The sequence below is a fragment of the Apodemus sylvaticus genome, chromosome 2 (genome assembly GCF_947179515.1).
Source record: "Apodemus sylvaticus chromosome 2, mApoSyl1.1, whole genome shotgun sequence".
Classification (NCBI taxonomy): Eukaryota; Metazoa; Chordata; class Mammalia; order Rodentia; family Muridae; genus Apodemus; species Apodemus sylvaticus.
Genome location: NC_067473.1, coordinates 120222805 through 120250277, shown reverse-complemented (window position 1 = coordinate 120250277; position 27473 = coordinate 120222805). Strand labels below are relative to the sequence as shown.

Here is a 27473-nt window from a genome sequence, read left to right as displayed (position 1 = left end):
TCCTCATGTGATATCTGATGTGGTTTAATTTTCTTTTATATATATGTCATACACACACAAAACAAACAGATTTAACAGAATAAAAATAGTTTTTATATATCAATTTAAGCAACATAATGTTCCCACTATGCCATGATCCAAAGCTCTAATGACAACATATTGCACTACATTCAGGGTCCATACCCATCACTGAAAATTCAAATATTTACAATGGTGCCACACACTGACATAAAAAACTTAATTATATGCTATTCATGGCAAATAAACACAAACAGACTGGCTGTGGCATGGCTATGGGACACAATAATTTGGATTCAGAGAATATTGAGACATCCTTGAATGTCATCCTTGGGTAGAAGATAACAGTGTACAAAATGTAGAGAACCATGAAGAAGCAACTGAGTAGCATGATGATCCTGGTGGCCCTTTGTTCTGGGGAGGCTTTTGAAGAAAGGCTGGTGCTGTGAAGATTCCAGACCTCCTTCTTGTGCCTCCATAGGAGAGTCACCATGTACCTGCTGGACAGGGCCATGAGAGAGATTTAGAAAGGCTTTCCTGATGGCCATTATTGTAGAAAACATGCTTTCTCTGGAGTATCTCACAGGTAGAAGTGAGCAGGACTGAGTAACACAAAAAAAAATTCTCTGAGGTCAAGTTGAGGATAGCAGTACTAAATATGAAGAGGTGACTTATGAAAGACATATAGAGAACAGAGGAAAGAAAGGCCCCTGAGATGTGATTGGGGAGATTAATGTTTAAACTTTGTTAAACAGGAGCAACTATGACTAAGGGTGATGGTTCAAAGGACATTCAGCAGACAGGAAGCGCAAAGGGTGAGGTACTTCAGACACCTATACACATAGATAAGGGACTGGCATGTGGTAGAATCCCATATCCTTCAAGGTATAAACATGTGTACAGCTATAAGTCCCATAGTTATAAGCAGCATTAGTTGGGTAGGGACAAGAAAACAATGTAGAGATCAATGGGGAGCATGCAGAGGTGGGCCAAATAAAAGAACGCTATTAGCTGAGATCCCAACACTCACTTCAGAGAACAAGGTGATTTTCATGTTTGTGTCAGTGTGGAATAAGTTGGATTTTTTCCATTATATGAGAGTAGGAAGAAAACAGCAACAACCTGAAGAGAAAAGAGATAACTCTTCATTATAAAATATGGCCTTGTTCATGAATGCTTAGCTGGCAACAAGATGTTGTCTCATCTTGATTCCACATCATCAACTCAGTTCCAGCTCATACCACGTCAAAGCCATCCCTACTGTCCCCACTGTACTAATGCTTTCCAATCAAGGCTGAATTGTGTGTGCCATTGTGATGCTAAATCCAAATTTAAATAATATAAATATTTCCATGAGTTCTAAGAATCATTCCATCTCCTGGTACATGGACTTGTCTTATCTGGGGCAAGAACTGAATCTCACTTGGTTGTCAAACAGAGAATAATAGTTTTACCCATCTGGTGAATTTGAATGGAGAAATAGCACAGTCCTCCTCTGGGAGGACTGTGTGCCTATGAGTTCCATTGCACAGGGTCATTTTATTTTATTTAAGTGTCTGCTTTATTTTGCTCCTTACTTCAGGAAAAATATTCATTCTCCATTCCCCATTCTCCATGACCCATTGTGTCCTCTCTCTCTCTCTCTCTCTCTCTCTCTCTCTCTCTCTCTCTCTCCTCTCTCTCTCTCTCTGTGTGTGTGTGTGTGTGTGTGTGTGTGTGTTTCCCTTCCCCCATACCCCCATTTTCCTCTTCCCTCTCCCCTCTTTCTTCTCCCTGCTCTCTAATTACTAAACAGTGTTTCTCTGTGTAGATCTGACTGTCCTAGAACTCATACTGTAGACCAGCCTGGTCTCTAACCCAGAGATCCTTCTTCCTTTCAAGTGGTTTGATTAAAGATATGTGCCAACACTGCCTGACCAGGCCAAATATTCTCAATAAATCTCCAAAACATAAATAATTACCAATTTGGATGATGAATCAAATTCTGCCCACTGCCATTTCTTCAGAGTATGACTTTAAGCACTCAAGAGTTCCCGTCACCTCCTCTAGAACATATGGACAGTCAGTCCTGTACCTGTGACAGAGGACCCAAGGTGTGAAAGAACATGCTATATGCATACCCACCAAACATGGAATTGATTCAAGCACAGAATGATCTCTATAGACATGTCAGCTGATGGTTTTCTCGTGCAGTGCCTTGTCATGAGGCCTGGGAGAGGCAACTCAGCTATGTTAATGATTGATCAACTTTTTCCGTACTTGAAACAGAAACAATAAAAATGACCAAAACAGTAGAATGATGGAGCCAGGTTCCCTTTCCAAATACTGTGTAATCCTGGTCTTTCTCTAAATTCTAAATGATACCCTGGTGTTGATTGTCTGTGTAAAGAGCAGCATTGAAGGCAGACCCAAGAAACACCTTGTGTTTATGAAACAGTGTGCTTGTGTTTGTCATTGTCATACAGCTCACCCTTACCATGCTAACATTACTCTCAACCATGCGGTGCCTTCCTGGACAGTGGACTGGGGCTTAGGAAGGTGGGCCTGGCACTGCTTCATGAAAGTATGTTCTGTTTATAATGGAGCTACATCAGGCAGTATTCTTTATGTAAAAATTCTACTCAGTCAACTACCTGGAAGACAGTGGGGGAGAAGCCACTGGTGCCTCAGACAAGGAAAACCATTAGTAAGAAGATATCAGCACTGTGTCCAGAGAGGAAATGAAGAAGGACTGTGTGGTGTGGTAGGGAAACAATGAGAAATACTGGGGCTAAAAGGAGGCTGAATCCCTTAGTTGTCCTACAGGCTTACCATTGTAGCTAGACAGTTGCAGTATTTCAAAACACATCTTCAGAAACTCCAAAGAAGACAGTGTGCTCTTATGGGGAAAGGACATGAAGTCCAAGAGAACCCCTGTCACAAACCTGATGGTAGTTTTGTCACAGATGCCTGCTGTTTACTGCAAAGACCCAATTTTTCTGCAAGAGAAATATTCCTGCCACAACCTGTGATGTGATGGATCCCATGATGGAACAAAGGATTACAGGCCACCTTGTCTAGCAGCTTTGATGGTCTTTTTGTAATAAAAACTATTGGAGCTTAGCTCAACGCCCCCAGCTGAGCTGTTTGCACAGGTTTCCAGAGAGCAAAACATCCTGCATCTCAGAGTGATTCCTGTTTTCCCAACCCTAGGGACTTGCCAGGTGCCTGATTTATGGCTATGATTGTTTTTTCCTGTTGTTTTTCATACAGACTCTAGTATATATTGCTGGTCCCTCAGTAAAGCGTTGGCATTCTCCTTTCTGAATGACTGAGTCTGTGTCTTCTGTCAATCCCCAGGCCTACGCCAGATACTCGGTACCATGGCAGAACAGGTGCTGTCAAAAAAAAAAAAAAAAAAAAAAAAAAAAAAAACGATGACAATTATAAATAGGGCTGCTATGAACATAGTAGAACATGTATCCTTATTACATGCTGGGGAATCTTTGGGGTATATGCCCAGGAGTGGTATAGCAGGATCTTCTGGAAGTGAGGTGCCCAGTTTTCGGAGGGACCGCCAGACTGATTTCCAGAGTGGTTGTACCAATTTGCAACCCCACCAGCAGTGGAGGAGTGTTCCTCTTTCTCCACATCCTCGCCAACACCTGCTGTCTCCTGAATTTTTAATCTTAGCCATTCTGACTGGTGTAAGGTGAAATCTCAGGGTTGTTTTGATTTGCATTTCCCTAATGACTAATGAAGTTGAGCATTTTTTAAGATGTTTCTCCGCCATCAGAAATTCTTCAGGTGAGAATTCTTTGTTTAACTCTGTACCCCATTTTTTAATAGGGTTGTTTGGTTTTCTGGAGTCTAACTTCTTGAGTTCTTTATATATATTGGATATTAGCCCTCTATCTGATGTAGGATTGGTGAAGATCTTTTCCAGGTATCCCTCAACAGAAGAGTGGATGCAAAAAAAATGTGGTATATCTACACAATGGAGTACTATTCAGCCATTAGAAACAGTGAATTCATGAAATTCTTAGGCAAATGGATGGAGCTGGAGAACATCATACTAAGGTAACCCAGACTCAAAAGATGAATCATGGTATGCATTCACTAATAAGTGGATATTAACCTAGAAAACTGGAATACCCAGAACATAATCCACAGATCAAATGAGGTACAAGAAGAACGGAGGAGTGGCCCCTTGTTCTGGAAAGACTCAGTGAAGCAGTATAGAACAAAATCAGAACAGGGAAGTGGGAAGGGTTGGGTGGGAAAACAGGGGGAGGGAAGGGGACTGATGGGACTTTCGGGGAGTGGGGGTCCAGAAAAGGGGAAATCATTTGAAATGTAAATAAATATATCAATAAATTAAAAAAAAAGATGACATATTTTTGTTTATCTTTTCCTAACCCCATGTGAAAACACAGTTTAGGGCATTGTAGGAACTAGTAGGAAAGACCAGACCTAGAGAAAACAGCAAAATATAGGTTTTCCTGTTATTTGAGTGCTTTGAAATTGTTTCTCCCAAAAAACAAGAGTAATCAATTCCTGTTCTTAGGACTGGGGAAACCACAAGGCACAACTACCACCAAGTTTACCACAGACTTGATATTTCATAACTGGCAACCATGGGCCTTAGCCATCCCATGGATCAGTCCAGGTTAAGGACAGCCTCTGAGATCTAGTAGCTCTAGATGAACTAGGAGTGAGACTCAGAACAGTGTGAAGGGTTCCGATATGCAGCCTTGAAAATGCAGGTTTCTTTCCTTTAAAAGCTTCTTCTGTCTTACTTAGGATGTTAGTGCTATGAAAAGACACCATAAACAAGTCAACTCTTAGGCAGCATTTAATTTCAGCTGGCTAAAAGACTCATTCAGTCCATTATCATCAAGGAGTGAACACAGCAGCATCCAGGTAGGCATAGTGCAGGACGACTTGAAAGTTCTACATCTTGTGCTAAAGGCAAACAGGAAAAGACTGCCTTCCAGGTAGCAAGGATAAGGGTCTTAGAGCCCATTCTCACAGTGACACACTTCTTCGAACAAGGCTACATGTACTGTAGCAAGTCCATGTCTCCCAATAATGCCACTCCCTGTGCCAAGCATATTCAAAGCACCAGAGCTTGAGAACAATGTTAAGAGTCAGATAAACTTGATGCCTCCATCTACTTTATATTTTTCTTAATAAAACTATCCAACATTTATTTGTCTTAATTACATTAAGTCACAATTATCTCTGTTTTACCCATATTTCTTCATCAGATCCTCATTCGCATTGAGTTAAGTCCTATTATAAGAGATATTTGCTGGCAACAAAACTGGAGCAGAACGAACAACTTGGCCAACTCAAACATGCTGAAAATTACTTATTATAAATGTGTTCTATAGCAGTTTCCTCCTGAGTTAAATGTCTTCCACCATGGAGGGAAATTTTCTTAGTCTTAGAATGAAAGTGAAACACTAGGATACTTTAGGACAGGATGCTTACAGGGAGGTGGAACAACAAGATGTTCTAGAGCAGTGGCCCTCATCCAATCTAACGCTGAGACCCTTTAATACAGTTCCTTATGTTGTGGGGACACCTAACCATAAAATTATTTTATAATTAATTCATAACTGTAGTTTTGTTATTCTCAAGGATCTTTTTTGTTTATCTTATATTTTTGTCCATTTTTCAATCATCTAAATTTCATTTTTGTAGAGATTCTCTTCTAAGTATCACCTGGGAATAAAGAAACCTATGGCCATTGTGCTAAGATAGGAGATGGGACAGCAGAGAGAGGGGGAGGGGAAGAGGAAGAGAAATCAGAAGTTTGAGGACAGAACCAACTGGATACAGGTACTCTGTCCAGCCTAGCCTACAAGGAGCTCAGCAGCCTGACATCTGGACACACTGTCATCTATTACTGTACCTGACACAGTGTCACAGCATGCATCTGACATGTGTCAGAAACAATGAAGTCAGAAGAAACTATCATGGGGCTGAGAAGACAAAGAAGGGTAGCCTGAAAACTTACTTAAAATGGTGTTTAAATATTAAGAAAAGGTGCAAGAAGACTGAGGATTAATTCTTACTCTGTAAGGAAATTTCCTAGCCACCTTGCATGTAAGATTCCCAGAAAAGCAGTATGAAACTAGTGAACTTGTTCCACAGTGAAAAAAAAAGGGGGGGAGTTCTTGGTTTCTTATTCCAACTGCCATGCCTGCTGCTTCCTGGCAAGCTTTCGCACCATGATGATGCCACTAGTCAAATGAATTGGAACATTACTGGTGGCTGAATAGATCTGACTAATGAATGGTTCTGTAGGAAACTAGCCAAGTCCTGAATGAATGTGAGTACTTTGACATTGGCACAGGTCTGTCAATGACCAGTGACTCAGACCCATGTAAGAGCAAACCTTCTCTGGGTAAAGCTCAGTGAGATGGCAAAGCCTTCCTCTGCTCCAAGTAGGAAGGTTCTCAATGTGCAGAGGATGTCTATCATAGCTTCTCCTTACTCCAATGTTTACAGCCTGAAGAATGCCCACTACAAAGACAGTTACTTCTGAGAGTAGCTATACCTGTCTCCCTGCTCAACTGTAGGCAATATGCAATACCCTGCCTACCTGCTCAACTGTACACAATAACCTGCTTGCTTCCTTGTGTATCTATATGTAAAAACACCATTTCTTTTTTCAACTAAATATAATATACACACTCAGTTTCTGGAGTGCTGTGGCTTCTCCATCAGAGATACCAAGCCCATCCCAGCTTTTCTGTATGTGTTTGTGTGCTTGACCTAAGTTCATTTCCTCACTACCCCTAGTCTGCTGGGACCGAGGCTGTGCAAGGAAGTGGCTCAAGATGAAACTCAACATTATCGGAAGATGAGGCTTTGCTGCACAACAACATCTATGCAATCAAGTGAAGGGATGAAACAAGGACATGAAAGAACGGGAAGCTGATCACACTGCAGTTTGTTAGAGACACTGAGATTCTGTCTAATAAGTAGTAAAGGAATCACAGGTCTGAGGGTTAGTAAGGAAGGCCCCTCCTCCACAGACAACTGTTTGTAAAATCCAGAACTGAACCTAAAGGATGCTAAGTTACCAAACCATAGAATTTCTACTACCAAACAAACTAGAAGACAAAGTTTGTAGCAGGGAGAGTTTTGGTCAAGCCTAGGATTGTGAAAATAGAATAATAGAAAACAGAATAAGAAATTTCTGTCTCAAGGAACACTTTCCCAAAGGGAAATGTTTCAGTGGGTTCGTGGACTAATAGAAAATTTCCTCACTTGCCAAAGTATATGTCCCCATATTTTCCTTCAAAACCAGCTTTGAATCTCCCATATGTGTCCTTGTTAGAACACTAATTTTAGGGAAGGGCAGAGTTGTACAACTCTTCCTCATTAGATTACAAAAGTACCTCATAAACAGGTAGACACAGACTAAAAAACATGGAGATAGCGAGGCTTCACTGAGGCCCAGGAAAGGGAAGGTATTTCCAGGTGCTGAAGATGTCTGTTCTTATATACATACTAATTTTGTTCTGTAATTCTTTTGAAGCTGTTATTACATTACTTTGAGTCAAAACAATGGAATATTGGAGGTGCATCTGGCCCTTCTAGGAGTCATGAGTTACTAAACTGCTAGTAACCTGTTACCTCAGCAGATTAGTAACTGCCTAGAAGGAAGCTATCCACTAAGGAACAAAGACAGACTCCCATCCCCTTCCTTAAGGGTAAATATACATGGGCATGTCAGCACCATGAACAGAAAAGAGCCCTTAGGGAACCTGCATGTTCCAGAGGCTTTGAAAACTGTGAAGCCTACCTCAGTATATAAAGCTAAACAATGGGTGTTTTGACCTTCATCCCTGGACAGTGATTTCCTCCATGATGGAGTCTGGCCATTGCTCACTTTTGCCATTGTGAATTCCTCATGCTATCCTGTAATAAACCCTTAATGTCATCTACACTGTGCCCTGTGGGAAGTCATTCAAGTGAAATCATCAGGTACAAGGAGCCCAAGGAAAGCCCCAGTGTGATCCTGGGAACACATCCTCCACAATATTCTAACACTGGTCCCAAAGACACAGAAAAGATAAACACAGATGTGCATCCAACCCTCGCATGCAGACTTCCACCTGGCCCTCATTGTTGACACTGTGCACTGAAAGCTCCTAGGACACAGTTTTGTGTTACACTCGTTTTCACCACACAGGATTTTTTAATGGAAATACTTCTAAAATTCATATAGCTGACTGCAAATGCTTCCAACATCATTTCTGACTATGTTATTGTCTATGGAAGTGAACCAAGACCCACCAGTAACATCCAAATTGCTCCATATTATGGATTGCTTTCCTGTTGCTGTGATAAAATATTGTTACAAAAAGCAACTTGGAGAGACAATAATTTGCTTCAACTTACAAGCTCTAGGCCATTAGTGAGAAAAGCTAAAGCAGGAACTCAAGCAGGAAGTGAAAGAGAAACTACAGAAGGCAGCCTACTGACTTTCTACCCCTGGCTTCCTTAGCTCTTTATTATTGAGAACTCTTTAGGTGACTCTAGACTTTATAAAGTTGGCAATGAAGGTAACTAGAAGATTTTATTTGAGTGTCTTCAGAGCACATTGCAAGATCAGCTCCCATAGTATACAGAGATTTCTGCAGTGTTCTGCTAGTAAGTTTTAATCACTGTGACACAGGCTAGGGTCATATGGGATTGAGGGAACCTCAGTCCTCCACCAGATTGCCATGTGAGCAAGTCTGTGGGATATTTACTTGATTAATGACAATTTGGTAGGGCCCATTCACTGTGGATGGTGCTTCTTGAGCAGGTTGTATATGAGAGAAAGCCATCAGAAGCAGCAGTAAGCAAAATGTTCTTTTATTGCCTCTGCTTCACTTCTGCCCAAAAGTTCCTCCCTGGGTTTCTGTCCTGATTTCCATCAATGATGGCCTGAGATGTGCAAAGTATACGCTGAAAGGAGCCTTTTCCCCCCAAATTGTTTTTGGTTGTGGCTTTATCACAACAGAAAGAAACTAGGACACCTGAGTTTACAGCTGACCAGACACAGCAGTGTAGAAAGACTCAGTCTTTCTTTTATTTTTCTTTGTTTGTCTTTTATTTATTTTTAATCTTTATTTACTGCCCAGAATTTTCCCACTCTCGGTCTACCCTCTGACTTTTGCATACCCCATCCCTCTTCCTCCTCCCCCCATCTCCAAGAGGATCTCCCCACCCCCATCCCCACTCCACCAGACCTCCCTGGGTCCTCAAGTTTCCTGAGGTTTAGGTGCGTATTCTCTAATTGAGTCTAGACCCAGCAGCCCCTTGTATATATGTTGGATGCCTTATATCAGCTGCTGTATACTGCCTGGTTGGTGGGCTCAATGTCTGAGAGCTCTCAGAGGTTCAGGTTAGTTGAGAATGCTTGTCTTCCTATGGTGTCACCCTCCTCCTCAGCTTCTTCCAGCTTTTCTCTAATTCAACCACAGGGGTCACCAGCTTCTGTCCATTGGTTGAGAGTAAATATTGGCATATTACTCTTTCAGCTGTTTTTTGGACCTCCAAGAGAGCATCCATGCTAGGCTTCTCTCTGCAAGCACACCACAGCATCAGTAACAGTGGATTCTGAATTTTTTTAAGTTGACACTATCATACCCATGCCCAACACAGGGCTGTGGGCTGTGCCAACCCTTTTGAGTTCTGGCAGGTTTCTTTCCTTATTCATGTCATCCTGAACAATATTTGTAAGACAATGCACAGGAGAGGCACAGAAGCCCAGGAAACTTGAAGGTGGGCATTTTACCTATAGAAATGACTCTTAATGTGCTTCTGAAACTTCTGAGGAGGTCAGAGAAGATTAAATGGACCTAAAGAGATGGATGGGCAGGCTCTTAAACCTCTATCCCAGGTTTAGAGAAATAATGAGGGAATTAATGAGAGGCAAGCTACTGGTCTTCTTCTGTCTCCACAGCCTGAGCACAAAAAAAAAAAAAAAAAAAAAAAAAAAAAAAAAAAAAAAAAAAAAACAGAAAAGAGGGCAATTAGGAAATCCAATAACTAATGGTCATTTACTAGTGACCCTAGTGTGATCCTGTAGGCCACCCTCTGGTGAGAATATACAATCTGTCTTCTCCTGACTTGCTTAGGGAGCACTCACTGTGCACAAAACTCCTGCTCTGAAGTACTTAGTTCCTCAACTCCCTGGGAAGTAAGTACTTCCCTACAAGTTTGAAAAACAAGTAACAGGTGTTCTTAAGGTTGAAAATATCCATGGTTCTATCAATATATAACAGATCCAGGCTTAACATACATTCTGATCTATCATGAAGCTCTGGGGTTTAACAAATATTCTCGACTAGTGGCTACATCCTAGTTTGTGTAAGATGTCAATGTCTTGATGTCTACTCCCCCAGGATATCTTAGGTAATGGATAGAGATAGAGTCCAATGAGAGAAAAAAAAGGTAGAGCTCAAAGAGAGAAAAAATTGGATCATGTCAATAGATGCAGAAAAGCCCTGTGTAAAAGTCTAACAACTTTTATGATAAAAGAAGGCAGGAATATATGCATATACTTCCATGTGATAATGGTTATATTTGACAAATCTATAGTCAACATTATATTACATTGGGAAACCTCAGGCATGTCCACTAAAATCAAGAGTGAGAACAGGGTGCCATCTTCCCTCTACATCCTTCAAGACTTAGATAGAGTAAGAATCTGGGCAAGTAAGAAAAGGCAGTTAAAAATGAAAGAGTCAGGCTATTTGCAGCTGTGTACCTAAGAGACCATAAGAAACTTTTTGGCCACAGAAAGATCCAGAAAGAAGCAAGATTTACAATTAAATCTGTGCAGCTTTCCTGTGTAGTGATAAGAAACCTGTTGAGAAAAAAAATCCCCTTCACCAGAATCTAAAGTAAATGAGTAAGTAAATAACTAACTTGCCTTGGATTAAACCTAACCAAGGAAGTGAATGAATTACACAATGAACATTTTTAAGTACCAAATAAAAAAGAAAAAAAAAGAAAGAAAATAAAATCCTAGAAGACAGAAAGGAATCCTCATGCTCCTGGACTGACAAGATGGATGTTATGTAAATGGCTCTGCTATCAAAAGCCACCCACACAGACTAGATGCAATCCTCATCAGAATTCCAAAGCCACTCTTCTTAGAAACAGCAAATGAAATCAAAAAAGTTGGCACTGTGACCACTTAGCAATCCAAATGTTTTCAGTGTCAGGGGTAGAGATCATTCTCATCAGTTAAGAGCACTGGCCACATGTGGAGGGATTCTGGTTCAGATCCTAGCACCCATGTAGGCCTGTGAAACATCTGTGATTCTAGCTCTGGAGGACCTGCACCTGCTTCTGATCCCAATCAAACACAAAACAAGCATCCTGAGAACATACATATAAACAGGAAAATGCTCATAAAGTTTTAAAACTCAGTTTTGAAAATACTGAGAAAAAAATGAAAGTTCAGCCAGGTTCATTCACCAGGCAAGAGTAACAAAGTAAGTCCATTTTGGTCATGGAACATGGACTTCTATATTTTTATCCAAGAGGAATCTATTCATCCAGAGAACAGTGGCTGCATAAAACAAGGGGCAGGAGACAAAGGTCACCTCCTCTGCCAGGCCAACACCTTTGCAACACCAGCTCAGATGTTCGTTCAAAGAATCTGATGACAACTGAATAGCAATGGCCTATGCCATCCAGGGAAGGGATGGCCATGGGATGAACATTTTCCAGTGGCCTCCATGCTGTGTCCTTCCTCTTCCCCAGCTGAGCTATGCTTGTTGTGTGAGCATTAAAATGCCCAAGATTCCACTGTGCAGCATTCAGACTTACCCTTGACATGAGTTGAGTATTTAAAAATGGGTGCCTTGCCTTTTCTCTGAGGGTTCCTCTCCCCCAGGTGCCTGGTGTAGAATCCTTGACAGTAGATGTCTTTGGTCTTTGGTTTTTGACATATGTATATTCCAAGCTTCTGGGCTAATATCCACTTATCAGTGAGTGCATATAATGTGTGTTCTTTTGTGATTGGGTTACCTCACTTAGGATGATATTTTCCAGTTCCATCCATTTACCTAAGAATTTCGTGAATTCATTGATTTTAATAGCTGAATAGTACTCCACAGTATTAATATACCACATTTTCTGTATCCATTCCTCCATTGAGGGACATCTGGGTTCTTTCCAGCTTCTGGCCATTATAAATAGGGCTGCTCTGAGCATAGTGGATCATGTGTCCTTATTACATTCTGGGGAATCCTCTGGGTATATGCCCAGGAGCGGTATAATGGGGTCCTCTGGTAGTATCATGCCCCGTTTTCTGAGGAACCACCAAACTGATTTCCAGAATCATTGTACCAGCTTGCAATCCCACAAGCAATGGAAGAGTGTGCCTCTTTCTCCACATCCTCACCAGCACCTGCTGTCTCGTGAGTTTTTTATTTTAGCCATTCTGACTGGTGTAATGTGAAATCTCAGGGTTGTTTTCATTTGCATTTCCCTGATGACTACAGATGTTGAACATTTCTTTAGGTGCTTCTCAGCCATTCGATATTCCTCAGGCAAAAATTCTTTGTTTATCTCTGTACTCCATTTTTTAATAGGGATATTTGGTCCTCTGGAGTCTAACTTCTTGAGTTCTTAGTATATATTGGATATTAGCCATCTTTCAGATATAGGGTTGGTAAGGATGTTTTCCCAGTTTGTTGTTTCCCATTTTGTCCTACTGACAGTGTCCTTTGCCTTACAAAAATGTCATAATTTTATGAGGTCTTATTTGTCAATTTTTGACCTTAGAGCATAAGCTATTGGTGTTCTGTTCAGGAAATTTTTCCCTGTGCCCATGTGCTCAAGGGTCTTCCTCAGTTTCTTTTCTATTAGTTTCACTGTGCCTGGTTTTATGTAGAGGTCCTTGCTCCATGTGGACTTGAGCTTAGTATGAGGAGATAAGAATGGATCAATTTGCATTCTTCTACATGCTATCTGCCAGTTGAACCAGCACCATTTGTTGAAAAAGCTATCTTTTTTTCACTGGATGGTTTTATCTCCTTGAGTGCCATAACTTTCCTCTGCAGTTTACTCTCCCCCAGGTGCCTTGTGTAGAATCTTAGACAGTAGATATTTTGGTTTTTGATTTTTTTACTTAAGTTTATTTTCTTAAGACTCCAGTCCTCTCTGGAAACAGCTGATCCTTTATGCTTTGCTCCTGCATGAACTCTTGACATATTGAGAGCAGGTATTATAAAATGCTATCTTCTAATTCTGAGACCCAAACACAGAAGTAGGCCAGCCTGGATGATTGGATTCTCTTCGGAGTATGGACCAGAGCTCCATTTGTCAGGATCTTTACATTACTGTATATAAAGTACCTAGGGGACTAAGGCAAAATTACATGTCATTTCTTTTCATACAGATGTTAAGACTTAATGACTACATCTGTGAGGAGTAAGCTGGCCACTCAAGCTTCCTGGGGAGGAGAATCCAGGTCAGGGTTGGCCTCAGGCACAGTTAAGTTCAAGCTGCCTATGATTGCACAGCCCCAAACTCTTAAGTTTCTCTTTATTTCTGAATTTTATTTAAATCCATTTTTACTGTTTACTAAGAACTAGAAACCTAGAAACCACAGGACACAGAACCATGATTTCTTAGATAGAGGTTCTATGTGTGTTGAAGGAGCCTGGAATAAGTAGCCTATCACTCCTTGTGTAGATTTAATCAGAATATTGGAAGCTCAAGGAAGGCATCAGGAGTCTCACTGTCAGCAGATGAACTATGCAGTAGAAATTTAGTTTGTACTCATTTTGCCTAAGGAGAAAACTAGCAAGTTCAGGTTGACTGCATTGGATGCTAACCTAACTTGCAGGTGTGCCAAGGAAGTTCAGAGAAATGTTTGGACCCAGCTCTCCCAGGATGGTTGTTATTCAACAGAGTAGAGTCAGCTCAACATGTAAAATGTTCCAGTGGGATGCCACATGTCCCTGCTCTCCAATGTGTACTTGTCACTAACAGTCACTAAAATTACAGAGATGCTTTAAGACTTGCTTCACCTAAGCCTGTGCATGATCTCCTCAGGCTGATTCCACCTGCCCTGCCATCTGCATCTGAGGAAGTGCCCCGAGTAAGTGCAGAATCAGAAGGTGGTTGGGACCCAGGAAGGCTGTGGGAGGAGGAGATCTGGAGCTGCAGGTTAAGTTTCAGCATCTGCCACAGGGAAGATGAGTCTGAAGGACCCTCAGCACAGAGGAATGTGTTCTGCATCAAGTGCATTTTCTTTCCAGGATATTCATTTCCTTAAGGTCCTAAAATTACCTAATTTTTATATCAGTTAATTTCTATTTCAATTTATTTTTCTGACCTATGTACCAAATTTACTTTATCATCCATAAGTTGTATGGTGTAATTTCCAGAGGTTTTGAGAAATGATCCTTTGTATGCTTCTTTTTTTTTACATCTTATATCATGTTTAATGTTAAATTCTATATTTCTTACAAGATATACACACAAGATATACTTCATATATATTAAAGGAAACCTGAAGGCTTTTCTGTAGTCTGAGGGTTACTTAGACTTTCTTGTCTACAGTTCCAAATCCAAATTTAATAAAGAAGATGAAAGTTGTGGTACAACAGAGTCAACTGGTCGATTGGACCAGACAGTTTACTAAGACAAAGAATAAGTTGGAAGAACGATTTGACCTTTGTTTCATTGTTTCAATACAAAAAGAGAAATAGGCCATTTAGAAAGAATTGGTTCACAGATGAACAAATGATCCTTGGACATATAAAAAGGTGTTCAATCTATTCATCAGGAGGCATGCAAATTGGAACTTCACTCCACCAACACCAACTTGCAAAACATCCCCCAATTGGCAGCATAACCTGTAGCGACACCACGTTGGAAAATGCATACTATGGTAGTTTTGATGGAATTTTGATGACACCTAGCAAATTGTATTTACATTCATCCTGTGACTCAGATACCTTACTTCTGTAAATATATCTCAAAAATACAGTAAGAAACACATAAGAAATATACATGTAAAACTATTGATTATATCACGATCTGGAAATACTAATTGAAACAACTTATATGTATATTATAATTGGGACCAGTTGCATATATAATAATAGATTTTCTTTAATTTTTTTATTCGATATATTTTTTATTTACATTTCAAATGATTTCCCCTTTTGTGGCCCCCCATTCCCTGAAAATCACATAAGCCCCCTTCCCTCCCCTTGTTCTCCCCCCCCCCACCCCTTCCCACTTCCCTGTTCTGGTTTTGCTCTATACTGCTACACTGAGTTTTTCCAGAACAAGGGGACTTGTTCTTCTTGTACCTCATTTGATGTGTGGATTATGTGTTGGGTATTCCAGTTTTCTAGGGTAATATCCACTTATTAGCGAGTGCATACCATGATTTATCTTTTGAGACTGGGTTACCTCACTTAGTATGATGTTCTCCAGCTCCATCCATTTGCCTAAGAATTTCATGAATTCATTGTTTCTAATGACACAATGGAATACTTTGTATGTTTCTTTAAAGGAAGTGATGTTTTTCTTTCAAATGTAAACATATATACTTCATATACACTTAATTTTTGCTTCTGTTGATGATGGACCATAAAAGGAATAGTGTTGATATACTGGCTTCTATACTGTGAATACTTAAAAGTTCTAAAAGCCTTTGAAAAAGAAATGGGTTGTGTGTTCAAACTCACCTAGCAGATTGCTGCTCCTTGCTGACCTTTATCAACTGGAAATTTCCTAAGAGCCTTTCCATTCCCTGTTTAACTTCACAAATTATGTTATCCATTATCCTTGTTTTGCTGGGTAGCAGTTGCCCTGAGTCATTATGGTGATGATGCTACAGAAGACGAAATGTTAATAAGTAGTGAACATAATCCTAATAGACACAATGTTTGTGATCATTAATAATTAACAATGTTTGTGTTCTAGTCATTGAAAAAATATCCTTTATAAAGTTCTAATAAAAGAAATGCACAACAAATGCTCTGGGAGCAAGTCAGATCTGCTTACCAGCAAAGCTGAGCCTCTCAGGAGACATCACTGGGTGATGAGGGAAGCAGGTTGTGCTGCAGCACTGTGAAGAGTCCATGCTGATGGCTGGAGTCTGTACTATGCAGACTCCTTGTGGTATCTGTTTCTCCTGTTTCTGGAGGTTTATTTAGAAACACCGGGTAATATTCCCACTGCCCGTCTGAGCATGAAGACACAGCTCAAAAGGCTTTAGGGTTTTAAAATGCAATTCTTACACAGTCTCTCAGAAACAGCTGCCCTCCCTCAGCCCAAGGGTTCTTCATGGTTTGTCCATCACATTCTCACAGGTCATTTATTTGTGGCATTTCTGGAAACAGCACCTGTACCTGCTTGATAATGTTTGTGCCTTACCTGTTATAGCATCCATTTCTCCTTACTGTCTTTCTAGGCTTAAGTTTCAATTGGGTTAAAGGTAAACATCCTGACCAAGTAATCTCACCCTCAAGTCGTTGACCAGTGTCACCTACCAAACCCCTCTAGTTGATGCTCCTAAGGGTCATGGTGTCCATGATTTTGGTAACTGTGGAATGACACAGAGGCTCAATCCGGGGCCTCCTTGATTTGGGCTGCACAGAGAATTTCCATTTTCTGCCCTGAGTAGCCACAGACTTCACAATCTACTTTAACTGAAGACCACTCAGGTCCCTCTTTGTCATTCTTCTTCCACTATGATTCCATTCCTAATCTGCCCAAGTGCCTTCCTTTCCTTTCCCTCAGCGTACCCTCTTCTAATGGAACCTGTTTCACCAGTCACTGACCTTTCCTAGTGCTGTATACAAAATGTAGAGAATTTCATGGTACTTGAATGTAGCCTGTTTCATTATCATTGTGCAAAATGCAATTACACTTCATGGTGTATAATACATTGCCCTAGGCCTGTCACAGCTTACTCTCCCCTGCCCTCTCTATTGGAGGAGAGTCCCGTAATTCTGTAGATCTGAGACTGTGGGTCCCCTCTCCTGGTCTCCTAACCCATGCTCACCTAGGAAGATGTGAGCAGCTGAGATGCTCAACTGGGAGGGGACAGGCTACAAAAACCTTGTCCCTTGTATCTGAGAAGGGTTCATACTCACCAGAGAAATTTCTATAGAAATTATACATCTGTTGAGAATCTGCATGCCTTACTGGTTCTTTTTGTTGTTTGGTTTTTCAATACAGAATTTCTCTGTGTAGTCATGGCTGTCCTGGAACTCAGTCTGTAGACCACTTTTTCCTTGAACTGAAACATCCACAAACTCTGCCTTTGAAGTGCTGGATTTAAGGTGTGTGCCATCACTGCTCAGCCCTGATTTTTTTCTTTATGTCTATAATTTTTTTTATTCGATATAATTTATTTACATTTCAAATGATTTCCCCTTTTCTAGCCCCTCACTCCCCGAAAGTCCCTTAAGTCCCCTTCTCTCCCCCTGTCCTCCCACCCACCCCTTCCCACTTCCCTGTTCTGGTTTTGCCGAATACTGTTTCACTGAGTCTCTCCAGAACCAGGGGCCACTCCTCCTTTCTCCTTGTACCTCATTTGATGTGTGGATTATGTTTTGGGTATTCCAGTTTTCTAGGTTAATAACCACTTATTAGTGAGTGCATACCATGATTCACCTTTTGAGTCTGGGTTACCTCACTTAGTATGATGTTCTCTAGCTCCATCCATTTGCCTAAGAATTTCATGAATTCATTGTTTCTAATGGCTGAATAGTACTCCATTGTGTAGATATACCACATTTTTTGTATCCACTCTTCTGTTGAGGGATACCTGGGTTCTTTCCAGCATCTGGCAATTATAAATAAGGCTGCTATGCCCGAGGCGGACATAGCAGGGGTCTCAGATGGTCAGGCCCTGGACTGCCCCCAGGCCCTGGGATACTCGGTGGGCCATCTGTGTGCTGACCCGGCCAGGAGGTTGTTTATCTGGGCCGGTTTGCGCACTACCGCCATTTTGCCTACAGGAAGCCAGAGAGACCTAGCAGGCAAAACCAAACCAACTAACAGGCATAGCCCGAGGCGGACATAGCAGGGGTCTCAGACGGTCAGGCCCTGGACTGCCCCCAGGCCCTGGGCTGCTTGGTGGGCCATCTGTATGCTGACCCGGCCAGGAGGTCGTTAGCCCAGCAGACTCTCCCAGCACTCTCAGGGAGCGCGCCCACGCCACCATCCTAGCCACCTGACAGACCCAATTAACACTCACAGCTGAGGGGAACTTTGCTCCGACATTGGCCTGCCAGGCTTTTGCCTAGACTCAGGGCCCGAGCAGCTAGGCTAGCCTTGTGTGCACCAACCCGGTTGGGAGTCCTGCTGCCCAGCAGAGAGATCAGCACACAGAAGAGGTCCCTGCAGCATACAGCCTCAGCGCTCCCTGAAGGAGCAAACGGGCACCTTCTGGCTCACAGACACAATCTGGGGCAAAGAACACTAGGGCTGCAAGGGCACCCAAGAGGAGGAAAGCACATCAGCAATCTGCAAAAGGGAAAACCCTGCCCTCCAGTGTTGCAAAAATAGCCCTAGAGCCTCTCAGGAGGCTGTAACACCAGCCAGAGACAAGACCAATTAGCTCCGGAGAACAAGATGGCAAAGGGCAAACACAGGAATGCTACTAACAGAAATCTAGGCAATATGGCAGCATCTGAACCAAACACTCCAACATCAGCAAGTCCTGGTTATGCCAACACACCAGAGAAACAAGATTTGGATTTAAAATCACTGTTCATGATGCTGCTAGAAGAACACAAAAAGGACATAAATGAATCTCTTAAAGCAATACAGGGGAACCTGATTTTTATCATATAAAATTATATAGAATTGTATGATCCATGAAATCTGGAAGAAGCAGGGTGACTAGAGAAATGGTGTCTGTGCCCATCCTGGTAAGTTGGTGTTGGTGGTGGCAGGCAATCACATTAGTGTAAGTTTAAGTTCTTTCTTTGCTCCTGTGGAATTCCACCTCCAGAAAGATAAGGTTTCCCAGTGCTTTCAAAAACAAATTCCCTGAACTATGATGTTGAGAATATCACTGAGGAATCCCAGCCACTTGGCTTGCCTGACTTTCCTAAGAGTTTCAGGTTTGCAGGGCTGAGGTTTCTTTCTTTTTTTTTTTAATTTTTTTTATTCGATATAATTTATTTACATTTCAAATGATTTCCCCTTTTCTAGCCCCCCACTCCCTGAAAGTCCCTCAAGCCCCCTTCTCTCCCCCTGTCCTCCCACCCACCCCTTCCCACTTCCCCGTTCTGGTTTTGCCGAATACTGCTTCACTGAGTCTTTCCAGCACCAGGGGCCACTCCTTTCTTCTTGTACCTCATTTGATGTGTGGATTATGTTTTGGGTATTCCAGTTTTCTAGGTTAATATCAGCTTATTAGTGAGTGCATACCATGATTCACCTTTTGAGTCTGGGATACCTCACTTAGTATGATGTTCTCTAGATCCATCCATTTGCCTAAGAATTTCATGAATTCATTGTTTCTAATGGCTGAATAGTACTCCATTGTGTAGATATACCACATTTTTTGCATCCACTCTTCTGTTGAGGGATACCTGGGTTCTTTCCAGCATCTGGCAATTATAAATAGGGCTGCTATGAACATAATAGAGCATGTATCCTTATTACATGGTGGGGAATCCTCTGGTTATATGCCCAGGAGTGGTATAGCAGGATCTTCTGGAAGTGAGGTGCCCAGTTTTCAGAGGAACAGCCAGACTGATTTCCAGAGTGGTTGTACCAATTTGCAACCCCACCAGCAGTGGAGGAGTGTTCCTCTTTCTCCACACCCTCTCCAACACCTGCTGTCTCCTGAATTTTTAATCTTAGCCATTCTGACTGGTGTAAGATGAAATCTCAGGGTTGTTTTGATTGGCATTTCCCTAATGACTAATGAAGTTGATCATTTTTTAAGATGCTTCTCCGCCATCCAAAGTTCTTCAGGTGAGAATTCTTTGTTTAACTCTGTACCCCATTTTTTAATAGGGTTGTTCAGTTTTCTGGAGTCTAACTTCTTGAGATCTTTATACATATTGGATATTAGCCCTCTATCTGATGTAGGATTGGTGAAGATCTTTTCCCAATTTGTTGCTTGCCAATTTGTCCTCTTGATGGTGTCCTTTGCCTTACAGAAACTTTGTAATTTTATGAGGTCCCATTTGTCAATTCTTGCTCTTAGAGTATACGCTATTGGTGTTCTGTTCAGAAACTTTCTCCCTGTACTGATGTCCTCAAGGGTCTTCCCCAGTTTCTTTTCTATTAGCTTCAGAGTATCTGGATTTATGTGGAGGTCCTTGATCCATTTGGATTTGAGCTTAGTACAAGGAGACAAGGATGGATCAATTCACATTCTTCTGCATGCTGACCTCCAGTTGAACCAGCACCATTTGTTGAAAAGGCTATCTATTTTCCATTGGATGTTTTCAGCCTCTTTGTCGAGGATCAAGTGGCCATAGGTGTGTGGGTTCATTTCTGGATCTTCAATCCTGTTCCATTGATCCTCCTGCCTGTCACTGTACCAATACCATGCAGTTTTTAACACTATTGCTCTGTAGTATTGCTTGAGGTCAGGCATACTGATTCCCCCAGATTTTCTTTTGTTGCTGAGAATAGTTTTAGCTATCCTGGTTTTTTTGTTGTTCCAGATGAATTTGATAATTGCTCTTTCTAACTCTGTGAAGAATTGAGTTGGGATTTTGATGGGTATTGCATTGAATCTGTATATTGCTTTTGGCAAAATGGCCATTTTAACTATATTGATTCTACTGATCCATGAGCATGGGAGGTTTTCCTATTTTTTGAGGTCTTCTTCCATTTCCTTCTTCAGAGTCTTGAAGTTCTTGTCATACAGATCTTTCACGTGTTTAGTAAGAGTCACCCAAGATACTTTATACTGTTTGTGGCTATTGTGAAGGGGGTCATTTCCCTAATTTCTTTCTCAGCCTGCTTATCCTTTGAGTATAGGAAGGCCACTGATTTGCTTGTGTTGATTTTATAACCTGCCACTTTGCTGAAGTTGTTTATCAGCTGTAGGAGCTCTCTAGTGGAGTTCTTTGGGTCACTTAGGTAGACTATCATGTCGTCTGCAAATAATGATAGTTTGACTTCTTCCTTTACAATTTGTATCCCTTTGACCTCCTTATGTTGTCGAATTGCCCGAGATAGTACCTCAAGTACAATATTGAAAAGATAAGGAGAAAGGGGGCAGCCTTGTCTGGTCCCTGATTTTAGTGGGATTGCTTCAAGTTTCTCTCCATTTAGTTTCATGCTGGCTACCGGTTTGCTGTATATTGCTTTTACTATGTTTATGTATGGGCCTTGAATTCCTGTTCTTTCCAAGACTTTAAGCATGAAAGGATGCTGAATTTTAAAAATAACGTCAAAAATGATAGGAAGTAACAATCACTATTCCTTAATATCCACTGGTTATTTTCAGCTCCTTTGTCGAAAATCAAGTGACCATGTGAGTGGATTCATTTCTGGGTCTTCAATTCTCTTCCATTGGTCCACTTGCGTGTTGCTGTACCAATACCATGCAGTTTTTAACACTATTGCTCTGTAGTATTGCTTGAGGTCTGGGATACCGATTCCCTCAGAAGTTTTTTTACTGTGGAGAATAGTTTTAGCTATCCTGAGTTTTTTGTTATTCCAGATGAATGTGAGAATTGCTTTTTCTAGCTTTGTGAAGAACTGAGTTGGGATTTTGATGGGGATTGCATTGAGTCTGTATATTGCTTTTGGAAAGATGGCCATTTTAACTATATTAATCCTGCCAATCCAAGAGCATAGCAGATTTTTCCATTTTCTGAGGTCTTCGATTTCCTTCTTCAGAGACCTAAAGTTCTTCACATACAGGTCTTTTATATGTTTGGTTAGAGTCACACCAAGATACTTTATATTGTTTGTGGCTATTGTGAAGGGTGTCATTTCCCTAACTTCTTTCTCAGCCTGTTTATCCTTTGAGTATAGGTAGGCTACTGATGTGCTTGAGTTGATTTTACAACTAGCCACTTTGCTGAAGTTGTTTATCAGCTGTAGAAGTTCTCCAGTGGAGGTTTTTGGGTCACTTATGTATACTATCATATCATCTGCAAATAGTGATAATGTGATTTCTTCCTTTCCAATTTGTATCCCTTGGACATCCTCATGTTGTCTAATTGCTCTAGTGAGAATTTCAAGTACTATATTGAAAAGATATATAGAGAGAGGGCAGTCTTGACTAGTCCCTCATTTTAGTGGGATTGCTTCAAGTTTTTATCCATTTAGTTTGATGTTGGCTACTGGTTTGCTGTATATTGCTTTAACTATGTTTAGGTATGGGCCTTGAATTTCTGCTCTTTCCAAGACTTTAAGCATGAAAGGATGCTGAGAACGATTAGAGTCTTTGACAAGAAACAAGGAGAGGCTTCCAATGAAGCTTCAGCCCAGTTGACATACAAATCCAGACAATCTGAAAGGTCAGCATCACAGGATATCTACCAAGGACAGCAGAAGCTGCTGTGGGGTGAGACCACTTTGGGTCTAGCAGACAAGCTGTGTGGGCTATGGAAGGATTTTCCAGCACTGTGGAGGAGCCCAGAAATTTGTTAGTCCTGGAATCATGACACAGTTTTATTCTGTTGGACATTGTTGAATTTGATGACTGTGTTTTGGTTCTTCATTTGGAAACAAGAAAATATTTAAATTATTTATGTTACATAAGCCCACACTTTTTTTCTTTTCTTTTTTTTATTCGATATATTTTTATTTACATTTCAAATGATTTCCCCTTTTCTAGACCCCCACTCCCCGAAAGTCACATCAGCCCCCTTCCCTCCCCCTCTTTTCCACCCAACCCTTCCCACTTCCCTGTTCTGGTTTTGCCCTATACTGCTTCACTGAGTCTTTCCAGAACCAGGGGCCACTCCTCCGTTCTCTTTGTACCTCATTTGATGTGTGGATTATGTTTTGGGTATTCCAGTTTTCTAGGTTAATATCCACTTATTAGTGAGTGCATACCATGATTCATCTTTTGAGTCTGGGTTACCTCACTTAGCATGATGTTCTCCAACTCCATCCATTTGCCTAAGAATTTCATGAATTCATTGTTTCTAATGGCTGAATAGTACTCCATTGTGTAGATATACCACATTTTTTGCATCCACTCTTCTGTTGAGGGATACCTGGGTTCTTGCCAGCTTCTGGCAATTATAAATAGGGCTGCTATGAACAGAGTGGAACATGTATCCTTAATAAATGCTGGGGAATCTTCTGGGTATATGCCCAGGAGTGGTATAGCAGGATCTTCTGGAAGTGAGGTGCCCAGTTTTTGGAGGAACAGCCAGACTGGTTTCCAGAGTGGTTGTACCAATTTGCAACCCCACCATCAGTGGAGGAGTGTTCCTCTTTCTCCACATCCTCGCCAACATCTGCTGTCTCCTGAATTTTTAATCTTAGCCATTCTGGCTGGTGTAAGGTGAAATCTCAGGGTTGTTTTGATTTGCTTTCCCTAATGACTAATGAAGTTGAGCATTTTTTAAGATGCTTCTCCACCCTGCGAAGTTCTTCAGGTGAAAATTCTTTGTTTAACTCTGTCCTCCATTTTTTAATAGAGTTATTTGGTTTTCTGGGGTCTAACTTCTTGAGTTCTTTATATATCTTGGATATTAGCCCTCTATCTGATGTAGGGTTGGTGAAAATCTTTTCCCAATTTGTTGGTTGCTGATTTGCCCGTTTGATGGTGTCCTTTGCCTTACAGAAACTTTGTAATTTTATGAGGTCCCATTTGTCAATTCTTGATCTTAGAGCATAAGCTATTGGTGTTCTGTTCAGGAACTTTCACCCTGTACCGATGTCCTCAAGGGTCTTCCCCAGTTTCTTTTCTATTAGCTTCAGAGTGTCTGGCTTTATGTGGAGGTCCTTGATCCATTTGGAGTTGAGCTTAGTACAAGGAGACAAGGATGGATCAGTTCCATTCCCATTCTTCTGCATGCTGACCTCCAGCTGAACCAGTACCATTTGTTTAAAACGCTATCTTTTTTCATTGGATGTTTTCCACCCCTTTGTCGAGGATCAAGTGGCCATAGGTGTGTGGGTTCATTTCTGGATCTTCAATCCTGTTCCATTGATCCTCCTGCCTGTCACTGTACCAATACCATGCAGTTTTTAACACTATTGCTCTGCAGTATTGCTTGAGGTCAGGGATACTGATACCCCCAGAATTTCTTTTATTGTTGAGAATAGTTTTAGCTATCCTGGGTTTTTTGTTATTCCAGATGAATTTGAGGTTTTCTCTTTCTAACTCTGTGAAGAATTGAGTTGGGATTTTGATGGGTATTGCATTGAATCTGTATATTGCTTTTGGCCATTTTAACTATATTAAGGGAATTTAAAATTTAAAAGGATTTTGGGATTTTATGGAGATTTTCGAGTTTTACAGAGAGTATATGTATTTTACAGAAACTTTCAAAATGTTAGAGAAGCTGGATATTTTAGACACTGAAAATTTTGGAGAAGCTTTCCATGTTGAATGGGATTTGAAAATTTAAAGGAGATTGAACTTTTAAAGTATGTGGCACTTTTATATTGAAATGTTGATATTAGAATGATATCTTGGAAACTAAAAAAGAGACAAAGTTAGAGTGTAACAGTGATATGTTTGTGTGTCTACCTGAAAAGGGGTCAACTGGACCAAATGTTTTGGTTTGTTTCCTTATGAGTTTGTTTTGACACAAGGTAAATCACTTGGAATTAAGGAACTTAATGTCAGTTCAGATAATTCCCCCACCAAATTGACATGTGGACATATTTGTGGTGAGTTTTCCTGATTGGAAATCTATGTGAGAGGGACCAGCTCAGTGTGAGTATAGGCTCTGGGCTGGTGGATACTTAAGAATACAGACTAGCAAATCCATGAAGCAAAAATAAATAAATAAATAAATAAAATAAAATAAAAAATAAAAAATAAAAAATAAAAAATAAAAAAAAAAAACAGTGACTAGCACTCTTGCATGATGGTGCATCAGTTCCTGCCTGTAGACCTCTGCCATAAGTTCTACCATCAACAACCCTGAATGATTGATTATTAGAAGTAACAAGCAATAAATGCTTACCTACCTAACATGGGTTTGGTTATGGTGTTTGAGTAAGTAAATGTCTAATCAAGATTCTGTAATAATTTTACAGCATCTACAGCACATTGATGAATATAAAGTTGTAGCTGGCATATCAGGAATATGGGGGAGTATCGACCCTCGGTTATGAAAAGAGGGAATGTAGATTCCTATAGAGCCTGTCTTTCAAGACTGAGTTGTACCATTTTCTATAATTCTGTAATAAGAAAAACCTTATTATGTAACTTCTGTAAAAACCCCAACTCTTTTAATTGTAGGTCTACTTCCTCCAATTTCATATACTGAACGAAGACATGGTCTTCTTTCCTGAAATTCATGAAGGCATTTGCCCGCTTTGCTGTTCTCATAGAGGCAGTTCTAGATTGAGATTAGAAAACATGAAAGATGAACTTAGAGAACATCACTCAAAGACTGAATTGTTCACCTAAATTCTCTGGATAGGACTCCACTCCAATGTTCTGCTGTTTTGTAACTTATTTGTCTTTTATCTTCTGTTTCAAGCAGGGATGGAGCTGGCCAGTCATTATTATCTGCCTTATCTCTCCCAGACCACAAACATAAGACACTGCCTGAAAGAACCAGCTGGGGAAATATCTACAGAGACCATCTTGTGCTGGAACACAGCCATGTTTTCTGTGTAAACTGCATGTTCCTATATACTTAGTGTCCACCTGACACAGGCACATGGCTCTGTTTATGTTAAGGAGGAGATGATTGGAGTTCAGCCTCATAGTTTTCTTGGTCACACTTGGACAAAAGGGCAGAATGTGCATGGAATGAGAAACATCTGTATTCACAGATCACAATTCCCAACATTTGCTATAAACACAAATTAAGAAATTTGGTTTTATAAAAATGGAGTAAAGATAGCCCCAAATAGAATAAGGGCATACACAATCCATGGGACCTCTTTCAATAGGAAGGACTGATTTCTTTCACACAATCCTCCTCATTCAAACATACCCAAAATAATAAAACTCTGTCTGTAACGTTGCTGTCCGAGAGGATGTTGTAATAAACTGTTGTTCCTATTCCAGTAAAACCCATACACACTAAAGAAGAAAAGACATAATTTAGGATGTGTGTAGTATTTAATGTTGAAAAAGCATACACATTGATGCAGCAATCATGGGACATAGGTTTCAACCATGCCTCAGCTTATAACAAGCGAGAGGGTCTGTGGGGTGTGAAGTAGAGCTGAGTAGAATATGGTAAGAGGAGCAGAGTTGCCAAGGATTGATGCACGAGATTCTGTTCTTTTCTCCTCAGCCACTATTCTCCCATACGATGAATATGAAGAGCAGATTACACACTAATTCTAATATAAGGACCACCTTTTTCTTTGAAATTGGCATTGGGGTCTCAGGCAATAGCTTCCTTCTCCTCTTCCACACCCTCAAGTTCATTCGTGGGAATAGGTCCAGACTCACTGACCTGCCCATTGGTCTCTTGTCCCTAATCCACCTATTGATCCTAATTGTTATGGCATTCATAGCCACTGACATTTTTATTTCTTGGAGAGAATGGGATGACATCATATGTAAATTTCTTGTCTACCTGTACAGAATTTTGAGGGGTCTCTCCCTTTGTACCACCAGCATGTTGAGTGTCCTCCAGGCCATCATCCTTACTCCCAGAAGCTCCTGCTTAGCAAAGTTCAAGCACAAATCTCCCCATCACATCTCATGTGCCATTATTTTCCTGGGTGTCCTCTATATGTTAATTAGCAGTCACCTCTTGGTATCCATCATTGCCACACCAAATGTGACCGTGAATGATTTTATTTATGTTACTCAGTCCTGCTCTATTCTACCCTTGAGTTACCTCATGCAAAGCATGTTTTCTACACTGATAGCCATCAGGGAAGTCTTTCTTATTAGTCTCATGGTCCTCTCAACTTGCTACATGATGGCCCTCTTGTGCAGGCACAAGAAACAGGTCCAGAATCTACAAGGTACCAGTTTTTCCCCCAAAACATCCCCAGAGCAAAGGGCCACCCAGACCATCCTGATGCTCATGAGTTTCTTTGTGCTGATGTGCATATTTGACAGCATTGTCTCCTGCTCAAGAACTATGTTCCTGAATGATCCAACATCGTATTCTATCCAAATTTTTGTGGTGCACATCTATGCCACCATCAGCCCTTTTGTGTTTATGAGCAGTGAAAAGCAAATAGTGATCTTTTTGAGGTCCACATTTGAGAGAATAATAAATGTTTGAATCTACTTGGATGGGCAAGATGAGCCAATGTACTGCCATCAGAACTGTCAGTCACAGTGTGCTGTCAATGTGCTTTGCCATATATAAAATATGAAATTT

General features: G+C 40.8%; 1 protein-coding gene and 1 pseudogene across 1 annotated transcript; one reads left to right on the top strand and one right to left on the bottom strand.

Moving 5' to 3' along the window:
* Window positions 1–248: 248 nt before the first annotated feature.
* Window positions 249–2186, bottom strand: LOC127678047 (vomeronasal type-1 receptor 44-like; annotated as a pseudogene).
* A 24176-nt stretch (window positions 2187–26362) lies between these two features.
* LOC127678935 (vomeronasal type-1 receptor 45-like) lies at window positions 26363–27374 on the top strand. The gene is given in 2 exon segments (XM_052174298.1): window positions 26363–26386; window positions 26388–27374. Coding segments are annotated over 2 exon segments (1011 nt in total).
* Window positions 27375–27473: the final 99 nt, after the last annotated feature.